The following is a 22,314-nucleotide window of genomic DNA, read 5'->3' as shown; positions in this document are numbered from 1 at the left end:
TTCTTAAATAACATCTTTTTAAAGGTGATCAGTCATTTTAGACAAAAAGTAAAGTGCACTGGGTGGTTTATATGCTAGTAGTACTGCATGTAATAGTAATGCAAGCAACCTTTAAAAAGCCCAGTCATACAATCAAGTACAATAATGAGCATACAGTCTTTTCCTTGTGAACTCTTTAAATTAATTTAATCAGCATTATGTACAGAACAATAGCTGGCCAACAAATAAAGGATACATGTGGGAATACAAAACAAAAATAGATCCCTCTAAACTATTATGTCTAACTTAAGCTAATGTCAAAAAAAGAAAAAAAATCAAAGTGTGCAGCTTTCCTTCACTCAATCTCATCCAATGGGATTGAGAACAAAAGAATTCCCTAGACAATCAGATCGTATTCAGATCTTTAAAATGTTACAAAGCAAAACCTCAATGCCCATTAAAAAAAATTATACTTATAAGAGGATGTCCAACAAATTACCAAAACATTTTTCTAATTACTTTCCTTTTTATAAAACTGTCAAATTTTACACTGAATAAAATAATTCTATTTTACAACAATAGAACTTTAAACAGTAAAATAGGTTTTTGTTTGAGGTAATTACATAGTTCTGGTACTTGTACAAAATAAAAAATAGATTTGTCTTTTTCCCTCTAGAAACATCCAACCGCAAATGTGTTTGTGTTTGTTTATTGGACTTGTTTGTCTTCTTCACACACACTATGGTTTAAACTTCATATCCTCATTGAGGTCAAAGTCTTTAGAAGTTCCGTTTTGTGAGACAGCATGAGCAGTGGCTCTCTGTAGCCGCCCTCTTTCACCCCGTGTCAGTCAGCGCTCTCTTTCTCAGGAAAAGGCTGAATTTGGAACAGCTCAATCAGACCGCTTCATATCCCAGCCACTCCGTCCAACCCAAAAGTCTTCGCAGACTCTGCTACATCTCATTGGAAGCAATACTGTCAGCTCCATCAACAACAAAATATTTGCTTTCCGTGGCAATGGCACATCGTTTTACAGGGTATAACCAAACGCCACTAGCATAGAGGGCTTCAAATTGTTCAACTCCAGACCTCAGCAGGAGAAGAAACAACCTGTTGCTTAAATGCACAGTGAATGGAAATCATTCGAATCTACCGCTGATGCTGCCATAAAGAAAAAAACAATGTTTCTCTAAAAAAAAAAATATACACCTGAAAGCCTCAGATATGAGTAAAGGCACCGAAAAGGTATCCGCGTCGCTCGCTTAAAAAAAACCCTGGGTCTGTTCAACAAGCTAATGTTAATTGCTTCAGAACATTTTCCTACCATATCATACAGAGGAAAAAGTAAGACATTTAGACAACGTTTCTGCTTCCTTTACCTTCTGAGGTGAGCCATTTGAGTTTGCCAAGCAGTTAAACCAAATGTACTAATGAAAAGATATCTCTACCCAAAGGTTGAGGACCCTGCTTGATACTGGATTGACTGGACACCATGCAGACTACGGTTTACAAGACCAGCACTCTCGAAACACCATTTACATGCCATCTTACTAGTGCTCAACATTCAAAAATGTTCTTCACTCAGATCTACACTTTAGAACACACATAACGCAACACATAAATCACATACGTCCTTCAGACTTGATCGCTTTCAATTGTCACATGACCATTCCAAGCAGTATCCAAGTGGCATCTGGGATACACACACGTAATCTGACACACTTTCGTCCATGGTATGTGGCATGAAAAAAAACGCACTGTCACTTTAAGGCTTCTCTTTTCGTTTGACGTTTTTGCACGATGAAGGCTGTACTGTGGTTTATTGCATAATTGTTTGTTACTCATTATCACCGACATCATTACTAATTGTGTTATCATAATAATCACTATTGCTATGTACAAATGTCCAATGTCTGTAACAGCTCGTGAGTGGGATCAAAACGGTGTCTGTAAGTGTGTGATGTGCTGATTGGGCGTGGCAGTGTTGGGGGTGGAGCTGTTTGTCAAGTGGGTGGAGTCAGAGAGCTGCAGTTCCTCCAGTTTCTTCAGGTACTGATCCCTCAACGCCAGTAGCTCCTTATAGCGCTGCTCCACTGGACTCTGTTGCTGATATACACAAATATACACAAACATGCACACATGTGAAATAGCCACCAGAGGGCAGCAAAAAATCTGCATTTTTATGATAAAAATGTTTTGTGATGCACGCTAGATGTTGGAATACTAGTTCTCGGACAAGCATTTTGTATTAATCTATGGCTTGCTGGATAATTATAATAAGAATTTGCACATTAATCATCACATGTGGTGCACTATGGATTGTACTCACTACATTTGAATGTTTTTACTGGTTTATTGTTTTGTGGCATGTATATTAATATGTAAATGGTAAACAGCATTAATCTTTGTTATGACTAAGGTGGTAAAATGTTTATTTATGCCAATGATGAAGCGGCTCCTGCAAAACCTCTGTAACAGAATGTGTGTGTGTGTGGTGATAAGGACATTCTGAGTGACAGTTCACTGCAGTGCCAGTCAGGACGTAATTTAACTGGAGAGAGGATTTTCTGCACCACTGAGTCAGGTGTACACAAACACTAAATCCCACCCAGATGCAAAAACACCCATTATAGAAAAGATGTACATGCCCCCCCCCCCCATACCCCTTTAAACATCCATCTGGATATACCTTAAGAAAGCTTAAATAATGCTTATTACCATACAAAATGCTATAGAAGCCACAACCTGATTGTGATTGTATGTTGATACCTGGTGTAGTATGCGAGGGTTCCACCTGATGTAATAAGTCACCCAAAGCTCTAGGTGGCGCATGCTGGCAACAGGGTAAAGCACACGACTGGATTCTGGAGTGTAGAAGGGGTTTATATACAAGGATGTGTCACTGTTGACAAAAGACCACAGAGACACCGTCTTCACCCGAACGTTCTAATTAAACAAAATGGAGAGAAAAAAAAGAATAGAAAAATCAGAAAGTTGGCATTTCGAATAAATAATATTAAATTATTTAAAGTAAATCTTAATTATTATTCTGTTAAAGAAAATGACAGGAGTTTAAATATTTACACTGCCAGCCAAAAGTTTGGATTTCTAAGTGTTTTTGAAAGACTTATCATATGCTCACCAAGGCTGCATTAATTTAATTTAATTTAATTCCAGTGATTAAAGCCACATTTTCTGCAGTTATTACTCCAGTGTTCAGTGACACATGATCCTTCAGAAATCATTCTAATATGTCTTTTGAACTTTACAGGTGATTTAAAATATTGGTAATACAGAATCAGCTGTTAAGTTGCATATATTGGTAATACATCAGGTAAGGTGTTTGAATACTTTGCTTAGCAGATGTAAAGCAAGACTGTGTTTCCTAACATTGTTGTTGCAGTGGACGGCTCTAGAATGAATGTTTAATCTCCCCAAAGTGTATTTGACTCCGACTGAGAGTTAGTGAAGCATCCCTTTCACTCATGCTCTACTTCACACAATAAGCACAGAGAGAAATAAAGAGCAATGTGTGCATGTGAGAGAAAAAAAAAGCAAAGGCCAATATATCCCATTGATGACAACTGGCCTCCAATAAGCAATGAAGAAGATTTTTTGTTAAATCATGACAAAATGAACAAATAATAAGAAATTTTGCATTCACATTAAATTCTCAATTCAGCTCAAATCAATTAAATTGTAATCATTTGCCAGAAAAAAATGATACATTTTATTAAATGAGAAAAATACAAAAAGCATGAATTTTCTGGGGGTTGCAAACTTTTGGCTCCACTGTATTTGGAAGGCAACCATTCAGTGGCTGTATGCAAAATCAGTGAAAATAATAATTATGGATTGCATTATTAAATATAACACTTTACTGTTAATCAGGGTAGGAAGGAACTTCAGAGTTTATATATTAATGTGGTTTAATATCACCGGCACACCAATTGCTTGTGAGGTGTGTTTGTGTGTTATTTCTTACATTGCTTTCACGGGCACTCTCACAGTTGTAGAGGAAAGTGCCAAAGCGGCAGCTGTACAGGTGATCCAAGATTACCACCAGGAGACGTTCATTAAACTCAAACGCTGTTGGGAACTGCAGATGTGGGAAAGAGATAAAAGTTTAAGATCATGACGGCATCGGAAAGTACAGAACATAAAAGTATCGGTCTCGTTCTCGTTGGAAAAAGTGGTATCAGTGGATCCCCAGTTAAAGAGTTTTACTTGCATTAACACATTCAACTCTAATATAACTATAATTTTACAAAACACATTACGAAAATGCATTTCAGATCTGTATTACATTCTCTTTTGATTTACATACTGGTAAAAAAAAAAAAAAAAAAATGTATAGCCTAAATGCACTGTAAGTTGCTTTGGATAAAAGCATCTGCTAAATGCATAAATGTAAATTTACACAAAAGAGATAGTTGAGATGCTGATTTCTGTGTTATAAAAGTAGACAATGATGTTCAAGCTCCAATAAAGTATTTAATACAACTGCTGAATACATACAATAGCTACCTTTGTGTTGTTAAGTGGTTTGCCGCTCAGATCTCAAGGCTGCATATATTTAAATATAGCGCGTTAAGTTGTTTTGTGCCGGGTTTGATATGAATTAGGGCTGCAGGATTAATCGCATGTGATTGTCGTGCGTGTCTCGTCAGTAAAGCTGGTTCTGTGATTAGTACTAAATATCCATCACCTGAATTCGAACGGAGCGGCACTTACTACACAGAGCCATAGTTCGCTGACAAGCTACGCAATACCACGTCATAATCGCAGATGAATCGCATTCGGTTATGAACGCGATATTGCGTAGCTTGTCAGTGAACTACGACTCTGTATATTAAGTGCCGCTCCATTTGAAAGCAGGTGGTAGACATTTACTGCTAATCACAGAACCGGCTTTACTGACGAGACAATCACATGCGATTATTCGTAATGATGCTAATATGAATGATGCTGAATGCTGTAGGTTGTCTCATGTTACAATACGGTCACATTTACCGTTGTTCAGCAAATTTTCACAGGGGGTTAAATCCAGTCATTTTAACAGAATCCAGATGATTGGGAATGTCACGTGAAGGCAGATGCTGTGGATCCTGATAGATCAGCATCCACAATGACTGAACAGCAGCTCAGACATTTTGCTAAATACCTCCTTTTGTGTTCCACAGAATAGAGAAAAAAAAACAAAAAAGCAATACAGGTTTGGAGCAGTATAATGTAGAGTACAATTGGATTCCTACCTGTTTAGTCATTTGCCACACACAGTCAATAAACTGCAAAAAGATAGGTGATCTGTCTTGATCTGCATGGTTTTTGTCTCCATGCCCGATTCTCTACACACACACACAAAGCATGAGTAAATATCAACTGATAACAATTCGTTTGTGTACAAAAAAGTTAAAACACCCAGATGTGGTTTATCCTCATTAATGCTCTACCAACTTTTTTAAAGCAATCACCCCGATAACATGGCTGACAGAACTCAAACTCCATCACTAAATGTGTGGTTTTCCAGATGCACGACTTTGTAAACCCAGCTGGGACTCACTGAGGCAAACTTGTGTCCGAAGCTGATCCATTCCTTCTCCAGCAGCACCTGGAAGCCCCTGAGAGTCCTGTAGTATGAGTCCAGCATCAACATGGCCAGAGAGGTGAGCTGAGCTGTGCGGTCCCAGCCGTCACTGCAGTGCACCACCACAGAGCTCCCAGAAGACACCTTATCGGCCACCTGGATGGCCCCTGATAGCACCAGCTAGTGCAGGATACAAGGTAGTTACAGTAGAGCATGTTGAGTTTTATAATCAGGGGTGCACATAATCTTTCCAGCCTGGATCTCAAAAGAGCACCTGGAGATTTGATTTGGTCTCCATACTGCACGTAGTGTGACCCATTAAATGGTACAGAAAGTGTGAAAGTAATTGTGCAGAATTTATACAAAACAATATATAAAAATAATGATAGTGATATTATTGCGGTTTATATATATACTTTTTTAAAATAAAATAATAAACAAAAATATAGCTGCAAGCAGCAATTACGGGGCCAAGCACTCCAACAGCAAATGTAGGAGTTAAGCATGGCATGGAGCATCACACCAAATGCATTAATGAGCAATAACAGCAATTTTAGGATTATTGTAATTGAAATGGCTTAAAAAATCATAAATACCACCTCTAGTAGCATGATTACTTGGCTTATCAAGTTTGACCAATAGGTGGCACTGTTATAAAATCAATTTGTGTACTCTGTGTGACTTTTCAATGAAACACACAAAGTTTGGTGTTAATTTGCCAAAAAGCATTCCATATATACAGCCTCAAGTGTCATTTTGTCATTGTGCCTCAAATTCGTCCCTGTGGTATGTGAAAACTGTTTTGTCTATCAACACAAAATCCATAACTTTGTGTCAGCATAGTCTGCAGATCATCTGATTCGAATTTGGTGAAAATCGGACCTACGGTTGATGAGGAGTTCGAAATAGTAGGTTTTCAACATGAATAAAAATGGTGGACCGGAAGTTCAGCATACACTGGCATATTTGGTATCTATGTTATCGGCATAAGCGAGGGAATATTTTGAGCCCAGTTTCATTCAAATAGGCTAATGCAATAAAAAGTTATTAGCATTTTTAAAAGTGTAATTATTCATCGTTAACGAATGTTTTATTACTCTTGACCAATAGGTGGTGCTGTTACCAAATTTTTGTGGCATGGTCAGTGTGAGGTGGCGATGATTCATACAAAGTTTGGTGCAAATATGTCAAAGCATTTCAGAGATACAGCCTCAAATGCATTTTGGCATCCTTCCAGCAAATTTGTTGATGCGCTAAATGAGAACCGTTTCGTATATCGACACGAAATCCATAACTTTTGGCCAGTGCCGTCTAAAGATGATCTGAGTCAAATTTGGTGAAAATCGGACTAACGGTCTAGGAGGAGTTCGAAAAAGTAGGTTTTCAACATTAATCAAAATGGCGGACAGGAAGTATGGCCAATTTTCGCATAATTGGTATCTATGTTCTCGGCATGACCCAAAGAATACGGGGAGACTATTTTCATTTCAATTGTCTAATTTACTCAAAAGTTATTAGCATTTTTTAGATATTTCATTATAACTTTTGACCACAAGGTGGCGCCGCCACCAAACTTTTTGAGTACCTTCAGGGCATGGAGCCGAACATTTTTGTAATTATTTTCGTAACGATACGGTAATGCGTTAAAAAAATACAGCATTTTAAAGCGTAATTCAAAATGGCCGACGCCTAAAATGGCTGACACGGGAAAGTTGGATATCATTCGACTCGACATGACCCACCGAATCTAAAGAGACCAGTTTCGTGATTTTTGGCCAAACCATTCGGAAAATATAAGCAAAAATATGCATTTTTCATATCTCCTGACCACTAGGTGGCACTGCGTCGAAACACTGCAGGTAGGCTCAGGACATGCTTGTTATAACACACACCAAGTTTGGTCTCAATATGCCAAACCGTTGCCAAGATATAGCCTCACATGCATGTTTGCGTGCTTTTTGTCAAATTTGTTTACGTGTCATTCGACAACTGTTGGACGAATCAACTTGAATTCCATTCGTCCAACGACTTTTTGCCTGCATGGTCTGAAGATGATATGAGCCAATATTCGTGAAGATCGAACTAACCGTCTAGGACGAGTTTGAAAAAGTAGGTTTTTCAAAAAAGTGAAAATAGGGGTTTGAATTTTGGGGTTCATTCGACTTGGCATGAGCCAAGGATTCAGAGGAAAAAAGAATTTCCATTTTCTGGCTTACGGTTCAAAAGTAATTAGCATACAAACATTGAAAGTTTGGACAAGTGGTGGCGCTAGAGAGTAGGAGTTAGAGACTTCAAATTTGCTATAGTTAATGTTGGGACTGTCCTCTATCAGTGTGCCAAATTATACAACTTTCCCGCAATCGGTTCTATGGGCTGCCATAGACTTGCGGCGGAAGAAGAAGAAGAATAATAACGCCAACGATTACAATAGGTGCTTGGCCCCTAATAATAAAATGTGATAATACAGTACTATTATATTTTTAAATAAAAAGAGAACATTGAATAAAAATACATTTTAAAATAAAATGCTAATATATTTCCTTTTTTTAAATGAATTTTCATCATTTTTAAACTTAAAATCAGCACGCTTTTATTTTGGCGGGTTGCCGGCAAGTATACGCGCTGCTGGGTTTAGCGCTGCCGATTGAAGAATGTCAGTGAAATGTCACAGTCTTGCATCGTGCTTTGAAAACGGCAGCTGATAGCCTAGATTCATGCTCTAAGTCGAATAGAAACCTTATACAGTATTACAGTTTGTCAATCTAAAATTGTAATTGTGCATTAACAGCTGTCAACCATGTCGGCAAGCAAATGAGCAGTCTGGACTTATTTACACAGTGCATTTTTTATTTTGGTTGCACATGCGCACCTGCGTACCACTTAAGTGCACCTATTTAGAATATATATTGGCATGCATGGAATAAAAAACAAACCTTAATATGCTCTAGCCAGTGAGTGGACTCCAGGCTGGAGAGCCAATGAGACTCTTCCACATTGGGGTAGACAATGTCCTTTAACTTCTTCAGTGACTCCCTCATGACATGGATATTATGGATGTCCAGAAAGACCAGCTCAGCATTCTGATATGCATCGTCGCCCTCGTAACCCCCTCCTGTGGCCTGCAGGGTAAGTGTACATGTTAACATATGTGATCATGTAAAGAAATTCTACACACTTATTTTCACACTTCATGTACCAAAACACATTTTCCAAGAAAAAACATATGATCAATAATGCCATTTGAAATGCTCTGTGAATGGTGTTCAGTTTGGCATAGCTTTCAAGCACCACTGTCGCCCACTTCTGGGTCCACATTGTGGTTGGTTTTGCTTATAATTAGTTTGGCAACACGCAAAAACTGACAACATACTCATGCAAAAGCAAAAGTTTTGTTTGTCTAATACAAACCAAGAGTCCAAGACCGACTGGAAAACAGTAACCAGCCCATACCTTCAGTGGATAAGGCCATAAGTTAGATATGAGGTTTTCATATTCAAAAACTCTCTAGAATTTCTTGGAGATGAATTTGAATCTCTCAAGCCCCACTTATTAGTAACCCTCTGTGATCTTACCTTGTTTGCCACTGCATTGACATTAGGCCTGGCATCATAGATGGTGAGTTTGGTAGTACCATTGGCCTCACGGATTAGGTCCAAGTAACGTTCATCATCTTTGTTGCGCTTGCCGCTCATTCCCACCAACGGCTGGCTACACCGCGTGATCACAGCATGGTTCTCTTTATGGAACCACGACAACACCTGAGAGGGGAAGGAAACACATCATCATTACAGAAGGTAAGGTCATCAACAAACATTAAAAAAACCCACATTGTTGAATTGAAGAGGAGGAGAACAAAAGAAAGCTTTATCATCATCTAGGGGTGCACAGTATGTATCATACCATACTGGTTGCCAATAGTAGGGATTTTCTTTTTTTATTTGTATATTAGATATAAATTCAAAATTGGTTATATATTGTCCATATTTAATTGTGCATGCTAATTTATATTACATTTTCATGTAATGCTCACTTAAAGTTAAACTTTAAAAACAGTATTAATGTAATAACACTGTTAATCACTTTTTATTTTTAGCAGATCTCAAAATGAACATCCATTTTTTATACTGTGCATTATAATGTTGTGATGCGTAAATCCACTTGTAGAATTTAAATGACAATGTAGTTTTATATAACCCCCCCCCCCCCCCATTTATTTAGACAAAACAGCATAACATTTTAATATAGGATATTTCTTAGTTATCAGTCATACAAAAATAATTTTGGATTACTGCAGTGGACAGAATTTTAAACATCTTAGGCATTATCATCATATAGAGATATATATACATTTCCTACAACATATAATAATAATAATAATAATAATAATAAATATCACATATTACAATAAATACATTAAAGTAAATACACAATTAAATAAATCTGGAAAGCATTGCTTTCTTATTTATGTGCAAAAATTTTAATTGGCATGCTCCAAAATGTTCCACTAAACAGATATATGACCTTCCAACTAAAATCACACCATTCTTCTGGCCTTTCATACTGGTCATCTGTGTAAGAGCTCACCGGGATGCGGCAGCGGGAGCGGAAGGCAGCAACTCTTCTAAGATCTTCATCTGTGGCCTTGTATGGAACAACAAGAATTGTGGGATAGGTGTCACACAGCTCGTAGTTCTTATTGATGAAAGTGACCCTCCACTCACTATTAGGTAGAACCTGACAATCAGAAAAGAAAAACAACACATAATCATTAATAAAAGTACACTGTGTAGTATTTTATGCAACTACATTAGCAATATTATATGAAAATTTTATATTACATTATATTAGCAAGTGAATGGCAAGTGTGAACAGTTTGAACAAGGGCGGCATGACAAGTCTTGGCATCTGGTCCTCACCTGCCTCCTGTACTCTTCCATGGGCTCATAAACGTTCCAGCCATTCTCCTCATACTTCTCCTGACTCAGAAAGGCAAAGAGTTGCTGTGAAAGTCAAAGAAAGGGAAAGTGAAAGTGTAAGTTAAACCAGTATTTCATGCATTCTGCTAATGATGAAAGCCGGTTATGAAATGCTGAAACACTTGATCGCACTGCATAAAATGCACACAAGTGATTAATGTAGTTTTAAATCATTTCTGAATGAATCGAAACATTAGCATTTGAGAATAACATTAAACACCAAACACTAACCATTCCATGAGACAGTGGGAAAGCATATTTGAAAATAATCTCAAAGATGTCTCTTCGACTGTGGCCTTCTTGCTTCAGAGCAAATCGCAGGTTCCTCATGTCCTGACACACACACACACACACACAAAATGATTTGAGAATGTCACACTTCCAAAAAAGGGATGCTAGTTGGGTTCTAACCTAAACTATCACGTTTTCATACTATACCAGTTTCCATTCAAAGCAGAAGCTGTAAGTACTCTAAAAACACAGATGAAGGTACTAATATGTACAGAAAAGAGCTAATGGTTATTAAACACTATGTGATACTACACATGCAGTATGCCAAGTTAAAATCTGGCTTGCAACACTTTAGGATCCCACCACCACATTTCCCCTCATTTGCTGCCCTTAACATTAGCGGTTATGGGATGTGAATTTCTAGGGCTTTGTGTGAGCGATACCTTGCAGATGATTTCAAGCCCGTAGGAGTTCTCTCCTCGACTGGAGGCTCCGCCCATCTTCTCTACACGGCTTATGACACCTAATGGCACGTCCAGGGTAACTGGTGTCTCCTTTAGACAGGAAGTGACAACAATCTTATTTGGACGTATGTACTATAAACACATCAGGTGTGACACTTTAAGTTCCTTGCAATTATATAAGTGCTAAAGCATGTCACAGAAAGTTTACTTAAAAGTTTGCGAGACACAACTAACTAGATCATCAGTCTAAAGAATAAGATTTTAAAACACTCAATGTAACATTTGCATGAGAGATGAAACAGTATAAAAATTTCTTATCATGATTAGATTATCAAAATGATCACCATTATCAGCATGGTATTTTTAAAATGTGCTGGAAATGTTCTACCATATAAATCATTTAACAAGTTTTATATTTAAAATCAACAAACAACAAATACAATTCATTTTTGTTTGCATAAACACTAAAACAATAAGAATACCAATTATGTCCGGATTTAAAACAACCAGATGACAAAAGTCTAATACCATGTATGAAATTTTTAAATAAAGCTTTGAAACATTTTCATAAAATGGTCAATCTCACATTTCAGCCTTTAAATAAAGAAAAGCATTAAGTGATTACTTTTGATTAATTAAATTTTATTTGCTCCACAGATAATTCTAGATTCCTTATCCGAATTGTTTAAATGTATAGAATGAAAATAAGTGTATTTTTGTTACACCGGTCAAAATGTACAGCAGGCCATGCAAATTCAGTCCATTTTTTGGCCAAACAAAAACTGCACACAGGCTGAATATAAATGCAACGCTCTGACAGCAGGTGGCACTAATGGCACAGCAGAATTAGAGCCGTTTTCATGTAACCTCCGCAGACAAAGCACTGCGGTAAGAACATTTCTTTATTAGGTATTACATGGAGTGAAGATGAAAACAAAATGCCACCGAATCTTTTCTGAAGACAGTGAGAACCCTCAGAGGTACATTCATATAATTAATTAATTCACATAATTATTAGTATAATTCACTCAGCGCTCTTTTAAAACCTCCCAGCTGTCCTGCTGTGCGCACATGAGACTGTTACTTGAAACTTTGCTTTATGCTGGGCAGTATTTATTTATCCTGAGCTGTTCAAATCACAGTAATCAAATACACTTTTAATGATCATTAAAATATAAAACATTAATACTAATTGGGGGAATTTTATCATGATTTATTGTCATACCGGTAATCGCTTCATCCCTAGTTTGTATAACTGTATCGACCCTTGAATGAATTTCTAATTTTTTCTTTCTTTCCACTTTGTCAGACAGACAGATCATGGCAACAGGCCCAATCAAGTCAAAACATCCACAAAATAGGGCTGCAGGTGTCCGCTACCATTTGCCAACCAAAGATAAATCCAGATACGAGATGAAAGTCTTTCTCTGACTGATATGATGTGATATGAATTCCCTCCTTCTTCCAGTGCTCCCAAATTCTTCAAATTGTTGTCTCTTGTAATACAGACTTAAAAGATGTGTGCTTTAACTAAAGGTGGAAACTAGGGATGTAACGATTAACTGTGAGCCGGTTGAAAATCGATTCAAATATGTGATGATTCAAATTAGTTAAAATGCTAAACGATCACGATTCAATTAAGGGTAGGAGTTTATACAGGGGAAATTGCTGTCTTTAGAAAAGTTTAGATGGTATCTTTTTCTTTTTCTTTTCCTTTTGCCTCTGTATAATGCATATTAAAGATAATAAGTGCAGCGCTGCTTTGTTTACAGTGGAAACCAAGGAAATGCTTTAAGTGCCACCTGCTATTTTTTAATGTATAGTTTTACAAAACTGAAGTCAAATCATTCTGTTTTTGCTAGAATATACAATTTAATTTAGATTAAAAACTGTTCATGTTGCATGTATGCAGCATCTTGGTTTGGATCATGATTAAAATGCAGTGGTTACCTCTAATTTTAAATGCAAAGAGCACAGACAAAGCCTTATTTTGTTTATATGAAGAGATTTCTTTTGTGTTATTTATTTGATTTGGGCATTGTTTTAAAATTTCAATTTACTTTTGTGACTTACATTTACATTATATTTACATTTTGTTATTTAGCAGACACTTTTATCCAAACAGCAGACAGAAACAACAGAAGCAATCAAAACTAACAAAAGAGAAATAATATACAAGTGCTATATAAGTATATTATTATAGTGTTATATTTCAATTTCACAAAGAAACATGCAGCATTTTGTCCAAGCAATAATAAAAGGACACATTTAATTTTATAAATTGTCTTAAATTGTGAATCGAATCGAATTAGATCAAAATTGTGAGTTAAGTGAATCGTTACATCCCTAGTGGACACTAAAATTAGTTTCAAAATAAAGAATGTGGAAACAAGCCTTTAAAGGTGAAATGGAGAAGGAAAGACTGAAAGACAGAAGGAAATGGATAAGCTGGTTTTAAAGGCGCACCTGACATGGCCTCAGAATGACTATGTCTGAACACGTAGAGAACTAATGCGTTGCATTTTGGGAAATGAAAATGAAAGTTTCTCTTACCGAGTCAGTATTCTTGAAGTAAAGTCTGTAGTTGGTGATGAACACCTTTCCTTTGACTGCAGCATTAAAAGGGCAGATGTAGATGATGTCTTTATCTGATGAGTAAAACAGTAGGAAATATAAATAAAGCTCAACATTTACATAGTCCCATAAAATCTGACTTAAAAGGTTTGTGTGAAACCATTAAAGGTGCTTTAAAGTTAAGTAGCTAAGATATGAAAAGTACTTTTGACAAACGTGTTTTGTCAAAACATACAATCACATTAAATGAAGAGTCCAGTCATATCAGTGGTCAAGACAAAACTATAGTATATAACAAAAGAGCGCTGTCCTGGCCATTTTGAGACCACATGACCAACCAAGTACTTTATTGTGATACTCCTCTACTTATTATTATCTATTACTATTAAATAAAACTGTGTGATGCTACATCTTTGTCCCCCATGATTTTAAGTTTAAAACGGTTTAAATATTTGGTTGGTTTTCATGAGTCAAAGCACTGACCTGACTCACTTAGGTGGCTTAAGCATTTATAGCTGCTTTATTAGTATGCTTTGGTAATGTGTACAGTGAACATGACGCCACCGGCATCTATACATTTACATGACTTTGCATGTAATGCCTTTTTTCCAGACTGTTTTGATATCACATCTTTTGTTATGTTGACTTAAACAGAGACAATGTGCATCAAAGTTGTAGTGTAAAGAAAGTCCTCATCTCTGCCGAACAGCAGTGTTGCTGGCACGATTGCTAAAAGCAGCTCCAGTAGTGGCAGAGATCGAAAATGCAAGATGTGCAAAGTAAAAGTTCAGAAAAGCAGTGTCTATTTTGCACACAACTTGAACAAACTACAACAGGTAAAGCTGTCAGCTGTATGGACAATAACAATATCTTTAACAGTTCTCGTTTATAATCGATACTAATAAGGCTTCTTGGTATCAAGATCTTTAGTCTATATGCTATGTTCAGTTAATGCCTGAACTTCATATTATTTGTTGCTCACTTGCCTTCCAATAAAATTTTAAATCTTTAAAATTCTGCCAAATTCATAACGAAATTCAAACAATACATACTATTTTGGCTCTCTTTAATGTGGCTGGAACGTGAACCCCTAGAATCATCTTTCTCCTTACTACAGTACTATAGTATGAAATAAACATGAATGGACACCAAAAGGTATATTATAAGATAGCCTACAGAAATACTTACTGAAATGTCTCATGTAATCGCTCATTCAGTGTTTCAAAACGATGGAAAATGTTTAAAGCTTGTAATCAATGCCACATAACAATACATTTACCACAGAATAACCATTCAGCGATTAATAAGCTCATTAGTCTAATAGAAAAAAATAACTATAACAAGGAGCATTTTGCTAAGTATATGCACTATACTGCATATTTATATTTTTATTTAACATGTTGTCTACATGATAAGAAAGAATGCTAAAGATCAAATTCAACACCTCCTATATAAATGCATGTTACTAATGAAGAAGAACAGACTGGATGTGTGCAAGACAACATTTATAGGATGCATTGAGGAGAAGCCCAAACTACACTCAATGGTCAAGTGATGCTGACATAATTATGGTCTGTGAAAAACAATTCTTAGTGACAGAAGTTATCAAGTCGGAAAAGATGTTTAGTTCCCACTTTAGGTGAACATTAGTTCCCAGGACATCTACAAGATTAAAATGGATTAAAATGTTAATGCTGTAAAGAAGGGGAGACATAACTACATGACAGTATGACTGAAATGTTAAGGTGTCAACAAAATAATTAAAAAAAATAAAATAAAACTGTGGCATTTAATAAAAATAATCTGGTGCCTATTTATTTTTCTTATAGGAGACTGATTTTTTTTGCCTGGAGCCCTGGTAAGCATGTACTGTATGCATGCATGATTTTTCTAACCACACACATTCTGTATGCTCAACTTGCATATGCGTCTTGATTTATTTTGCTTCAGTAACTTCAGGAGAGAAATAGTGCAGACACTGGACAAGGTCAATGTGTTTGGCTATATGAAACTAGATGAAAAACATTACATATTCCTTACTTATTAAAATGTTATTATTTGTTTAACTTTTAATACATTTATATTAAATGGAAAAAGATTTCATGATTTCTATTAATTAGACATGATTTTTGATCATTTGATTTCTGGAATCAAGAAAAATAAAACTTTAGGTAAAACTTCAGGCCCTAAATAACCAATTACTACTTTATCTTCAATCTCAAATCAACAGTTTTAGGACCGGCAAGCTATTTGAACATTACATTTCAAAGTGTTAATACATTTAAAAAAAATGCTAGTATGACCAAAAGGCTTATGGAGATATACATTTAGTACTTATTCAATAAGAGCCCACAAACATGGACGCATGCTCTCACTCACCGATCACTCTCTCTTCTCCTGGAAGCACGGCAACATCTGCCAGCGGCTCCATCTTCAGGCTCTCTCTGGACGCCTGTCAACACATGCAGGAAGATTGGGTTGACATGGGCACATCCCTCACACACACAAACACTCTCAAATAAGGATGATCACAACTGTTTTTCTACTCACAACATTAATACACTACACATCTGAGCACGACTGTACTCAGTGGCATCTGATCAGAGGGGGAAAAAAACGCTGGGGAAAAAAATCTGAGAGTGACAGGAAGTAATGGCAGAGGAAGTAGTGAGGAGAGGAAAATAAAGAGTAAGAGGAGACTGTCCTCTGTCACCCTCTGTCTTTGAGCACCAGTCTGATACTCTACGTGTATGTGATCAGGGATCCAGATTCTCTTTCCCTGGGCTATTTTCCTGCTGCCAGTTGAAGGTTAGTGAACTGGAATGTGAGCTTAGAGTGCCATTCACTGCGTGTAGTCATTTATTCGGCCTTTTGCTGCTGTTTACATGTCACAACACTGTGGGCAGAGTGAAGCAAGGGCTTCTGGGTAATGGACTATCCTGTGTTTTTGAGATGACAAATGGAGCAGCTAAACACACACACACACACACACACACACACACAGTGATCCTAGATGGAAAATTAACCTGTTTCACACAAATAAGTAGTAGTTTGGTAAACAGAAGCGGACAGATGAGTAAAGGGGGAGAACTAGTAAGAGGATTGAAAGAGACACCGTTAAAGACATCTTAAAGGTACAGTGTTTTGTTTGTTTGTTTTTTTCTGCAACATTCGTCTGCAATTGTTCACAGTCATCTGGGAAATCAAGCCCAAAAGGCTTAGTTATAATCATTTCTGCATATTAAGCTGTGACAGGAAAACGAAAGGAAGAAACAAACAAACAATGAAAGGAGACTCACTAAGATAAAAAGAGGCAAACAGAGGCAATCACAGAGACAGATGGACGATTCTCTGTACAAAATCACTCTAGCAGTCCTCGGGGACCCTGGAAAAATGGAGACTTGGGTTCTGCTGCCTATCACCTGCCAGGTGTTACAGCTCCACAAACATATGCATGGAACAGCAGTCTCCTGGCTCAAGCCCTAGTGATGTGCCAACTCCCTGTCTGCCTGGAATCCCCTCTGCCCAGAGACGTTCCCTTTGACAAGCCAGACACTGTCCGTGTAGGAAGCTCTGCTTTTAAAGAAAACTATTTATTTTGCTTTATCCACTATTACAAGTACCCATTTGATTTACACAATTTGTATACATTTAGCAACATGCAATATGCAAGCATATTATTAATCACTCTATAAATGTACTGAACAGCTATGCTGGACTGAGTGCACTTAAAATAGACCAGCTGGATAGATGAGACATAATGTGGACATCAACTTTCTTTTTTAACATCATGACCCTATGTAAAAAAAAAAATGTTTTACATTGTATTATGTTACATTTGATTATATTATATATATATATATAATTATATTTACCCTATTCTAAATTAAATCAAATTGTATATTTTAACTATTTGTTTTTTTTAAGCGCTAATACCACACGAGACCTTGAAAATGCGGTTTAAAATAGCTCAAATGTAAAATACGATATGTCAATAAAAGAAGCACAAGGCATCATATCTCTCTTCTAAAACATCTATATGACTGTTTAATGCTATAGGAAAGCAGAGAAAAGGGCAGCTCTATTTGATACCAGCGAACTGCATTATTAATTGATGCAGAACACTAAAGACTAACCCTCCTACAACAGGATTGCACACTTACAGGATAGTGTAGTTTGTAAGGAAAAAGGGAAAAAATGAGAAACATTCTGTTACAGTCAAAGGACAGAAGGACAACACAATTACAGCATGTCTGCACGCAGGCTTCACTCACGTTTGGGCTGGAGCTGTTCCCTAGAGGACTGGAGTTGTAAGGTGCTAAAGGAGCCGAGGCCATCACTGGGTTTGCTTCGTCCACCTCCACAAGACACATGTCATTTTTCTTTCAGCTCAACAATATAGTTTTTTTTTTTCTGCTGCCCAGTAGTTCAGATTTGTAGACATCAGTCCTGTCTACATTTTTCAGTCAATTCACCATAAAAATATCTGTATGTATTTCTAACATCTACATCTTTAAAATGACAGCTACAAATGGGCAATAAAGGTATGAAGTGATTTTAACGCATTAAACAGATGCTTCAAATACTTCTACAAATCATCGACACTATATATCATTCAAGATTTTGGAGTCTGTATGATTTTTTTTAAAGAAGACATATTCACCTGGGCTACATTTTACATCACAATTAAATTATTATATATTGTGAAATACTATTACAATTTAAATAAGCTGATTTAAACACATTTTAAAGTGTAATTTATTCCAGTATTTTGTGTCACATGATCCTTTAGAAATCAACAATTGTTTTTTTTATTTTAAGATTATTTGGTGAATATACATTTCTGAAGAAATTTGAATATTTATTTGAAACAGAAACTTTTTGTAACATTATAACTGTTTATTGTCAACTTAATGCTTCCTTGATTACCTTGAGTATATAATTCATTTCTTCAAAAAAAAAAATTCTACTGAGCCCAAACTTTTGAATGAAAATGTGTGTAAGCCAATCAATAACCATGGCAATTACCAGAGTAACATATGTAAATGAGCAGATTCACAAGATTAAAACAGACAAAAATTTAAATCTGGAAGGCAAAACACAAGTTTATAACCAAACTATGACAGACAGTATGTCGGTTGGCTCCAGGTCTTGTGTTTTCAGATGACTTTTCAACTTGATCTTACAGAATAGTATGACAGACAGTGAGGGGGAGAATATGGTCGGAAAATGATGATGGTCTTAAACCTGGGCCATACAGCTAAGATTGATATGTCATTCAAATTGTATATTTTCTATGAGCCCTAATGTTCTCAAGAAGCACAGTGGCTGTTTATAGTCAAATTCATATATATTTTGGCAGAAACTACCACAAATGTGTCTGAGTGGAAGTGAGAGAAAATATGAAACATATTGTGAATCGACAGCAACACCACAGCTATGAAAGGTAATGAACATCTTGTCAGTCGTGATGCATCATGGGACAGATAAGCTGACAAATCTTTACTTGATTAAACTGATTAAGATTGTACTGTAAATTAAATGATAACTTATTTAATAAACTTTAATTAAAATATAAAAAACTTTTTGTATAAAGGCCAACCAACAAGCCAAACCTGTTACAAGCTTCTTCATGTTGACACCAAACCCTTCACCAATATGTCTGCATACATATTGAAAAACATCAGCACCCAAGTCACTAATTGTGGGCTAAATTTACACTTATGCCACGAACAGTGTTGTTGAAAACTCAACAAGTTCAGATCTCTGATTAATTTGAGGGGCAAATATGAAGCTCTAAGGTTCACATGGACACCTGAGGGAATGACACATGAGGTTAGCAGTCAGAGACAGGCATGTAAACGATTCAGCCTTGGTGTGTGTGTGTGTGTGTGTGTGTGTGAGAGAGAGAGAGCTATTTATAATGATGATAGGACTGTTGTGGCTTTTACGTGACGGTGCACTTTTACAGCCTTCTTTCCCCGCCTATAAAAAATGACTTTTAGCTTAGAGATAGGAGAAAGGAACGCAATCAAAGGCAGTTTCAACCTGAGGCTTTAAATGCCCGGATCAATCATGACGAAAGCAGCTACACACTTTCACCAACTTATGTGATGATGTGATGGAAAATTATGAGCAGTATATGTACACACATCCACTTATATTCATACAATAAGAGATAACGACATACACGTCAAAACAAGCTTCTCACGCCTCAAAAAAGTCCACTTTTATAACTTCTAGCGATTTCGTGGGAGCTCTTACACTGTGAATGTATTCCAGCACAGGACTGTGACCAGGAAATAGGCCTATCTCTGCGACAGCTCTCAACTGCTACATTTACCCCCGAGTCCGCTCCAAGCAGCCCTAGATAAAGAGCAGACCCTCGCCGGGAAGTGTTAATGTGCGACCCGAGCAATGTTGGGTTTGCAAACGTCTTTACTTACCCAGAAACTGCAATTCTCCGTTCCTCAGATTGCCAGTCTATTTTGCTCCGCCGCAGGAAGCGCTCTGCCCGAGTCACGTGACAGCGGTCAACGCGCCCATTGGCTACTTGTCAAGTCGCGTACTGCAAGTAATTTAGGGAGTTGTAGTTTTTGATAAGGACGGTGACATGCGAGGCTTGTTCTCAAAACATGCTGTGATTTTGTCAAGAAATAGATTTCAGATATTTAAGAAACTTCATTTAAAAGAATCCTACCACAACTGATTATTTCATCACACAAAATATACACATTTTGACACATTTAATATAAGTTATGCATTAGTTTAGGATCTATCTAGTGTGTAAGAACAAAACAAAATGAGTAATTAATAATATAAATATTTTAAAATGTTTGTCCCTTTATTTCATGTCATTATTGTTATCAATGGCATTAGCTTTTGGAATAATCAGAAAGTTGTGAAAAAAATGTTTTAAGGTCAAAGTTCAGACCAAGATCCCATTAAACATTTGACAACTAACCTAGTGTGTGTTGTCAGTCAACATTGCTCGGAAAGAACTATAAGGTCAGAAATAGAGTAACTTCTTTGGACAAATTGTAGGCCTACATCTGTTTCCATTGTTGCCTGACACCATTAGCTCAGTTTATCATTTAGAGAAACACAAAAAAGTGCACGCCTAGGGATTTTATTTTCCCAAATAATTTTCCCCCAAAATTTACAGATGACAGAAAAATCTTTTTACTCCTCTCACTCATTAATATTACTCATTAACATTTGACACATCATGAATACACTACTTTTCTTGGATATTAAGCTGTATTAATTTGAGCCACTAAACAGGAACATATTTCATAAAAGTGCAAACTAAAGAGCTGCTCAGTGAAGTAGCTGATGGCTGTGCAATCTGATCCCAGCAGTTGCATAGTCATACCAACCATTCCATTCACTTCTTACAGATGGCAGTTAACTGTACTTCATTAGAGCCTGTCCACACAGCATCTTGTGCAAATTATGACTCTGGGAAAGAAGACACAGATACACACAAGGTATTGCTTTAAATTTTCAAAGTATGGATTGTCAAGTTTGAATTTACCCAGACTTCTGTTGTGTAGCTCTGATCTGTAACTGTGTGATACATCAACCTGTAGTAACAGATATGAGTTTCTAAAACCATCAACTGCAGATGCAGAAACAAAGGCCACTTTATATGTGGAAGCAAAACTGCTGATCTAAAAATGAAACAGGCAAAACCATAAAACAGCATTAAGAGGAACTATGCAAAAATGCCTGTTTATATTTATCTGTTTATCTAAGGAAGCCTATGCAAAAGAACAGATTGTATAGTGTATGCAGAATCTTGTACCAGAAATGAATATCGTTTTAGAGTCCTGTATGACCCTACTGTCTTTCCACTGCATGGTAAAAAAAATCTAGTATGCATAGCTGGAAAAAAGAAAAGAAAAAAGTACATTTTGAAAAATGTGAGGCTTAAAACACATTAAAAAATACATTAACCTATTCCTTGCTAAATACTTACAGACTCCGAAGAAAAGTGTGACAAAGGCTAAAGGTCTAATTGTAAGAAAATATCGCCTCACAAAATTCTGGAGCATCTTTATTAGACTAATTATTATGTTTATTTTATGTATGACCATATGATCTCATATTCCCTCAAGAAAATAAAATAATGATTTAATTTACCACACTAAAAAGCTACACTATGAAGCATGAATCAAAGGGATGTTCAGTTGTGTTGTGGAAAACACTGCCACATCAGGAATCACAACATCATGATTGGAAAGTGAAATTCTTCTGTGAGCACATCTTTCCTTTAAGTTTAAACTAAAGATATCATTTAACCCATTTTAAAAAAAAAGACAAAAGAAAAAAACTTCAACAAAAATTTAAGCGAGCAGCAGTTTTCTCTCTTAAATCAATATCACAAATATGTTTACTTAATCCCTGCCTCGTCCTGATAAGCAGTCACAAAGAGATATATACTGACCCTGGTGTTTTGTGAACCTATAACATTTTAGCACAGTAGTTATCAGGCATCTCA

General features: G+C 36.5%; 1 protein-coding gene across 4 annotated transcripts; it reads right to left on the bottom strand.

Moving 5' to 3' along the window:
• Window positions 1-158: 158 nt before the first annotated feature.
• On the bottom strand, window positions 159-20,386 carry LOC132104028 (myotubularin-like). Of its 4 annotated transcripts, none has more exons than XM_059509200.1 (15): window positions 20,258-20,386; window positions 18,086-18,169; window positions 16,191-16,263; window positions 13,791-13,885; window positions 11,217-11,327; window positions 10,774-10,875; window positions 10,483-10,566; window positions 10,151-10,300; window positions 9,139-9,324; window positions 8,500-8,685; window positions 5,543-5,746; window positions 5,235-5,327; window positions 3,965-4,078; window positions 2,749-2,925; window positions 159-2,085 (listed from the first exon to the last, which is right to left on the bottom strand). In XM_059509200.1, the coding sequence occupies exons 2-15, from the start codon at window positions 18,146-18,148 to the stop codon at window positions 1,915-1,917; spliced, it is 1,809 nt and encodes a 602-aa protein (XP_059365183.1). In that variant the 5' UTR covers window positions 18,149-18,169; window positions 20,258-20,386; the 3' UTR covers window positions 159-1,914. The 4 variants fall into 4 exon arrangements, 3 of the variants coding, with proteins under 3 accessions (XP_059365183.1, XP_059365192.1, XP_059365201.1); XM_059509209.1 differs by having other exon boundaries at window positions 159-2,079; XM_059509218.1 differs by lacking the exon at window positions 18,086-18,169 and having other exon boundaries at window positions 20,258-20,340.
• Between the last annotated feature and the right edge of the window lie 1,928 nt (window positions 20,387-22,314).

This window comes from Carassius carassius, chromosome 2 (genome assembly GCF_963082965.1).
Source record: "Carassius carassius chromosome 2, fCarCar2.1, whole genome shotgun sequence".
Taxonomy (NCBI): domain Eukaryota; kingdom Metazoa; phylum Chordata; class Actinopteri; order Cypriniformes; family Cyprinidae; genus Carassius; species Carassius carassius.
Note: the sequence above shows the minus strand (reverse complement) of the source record. Positions and strands in the feature narration are given on the sequence as shown.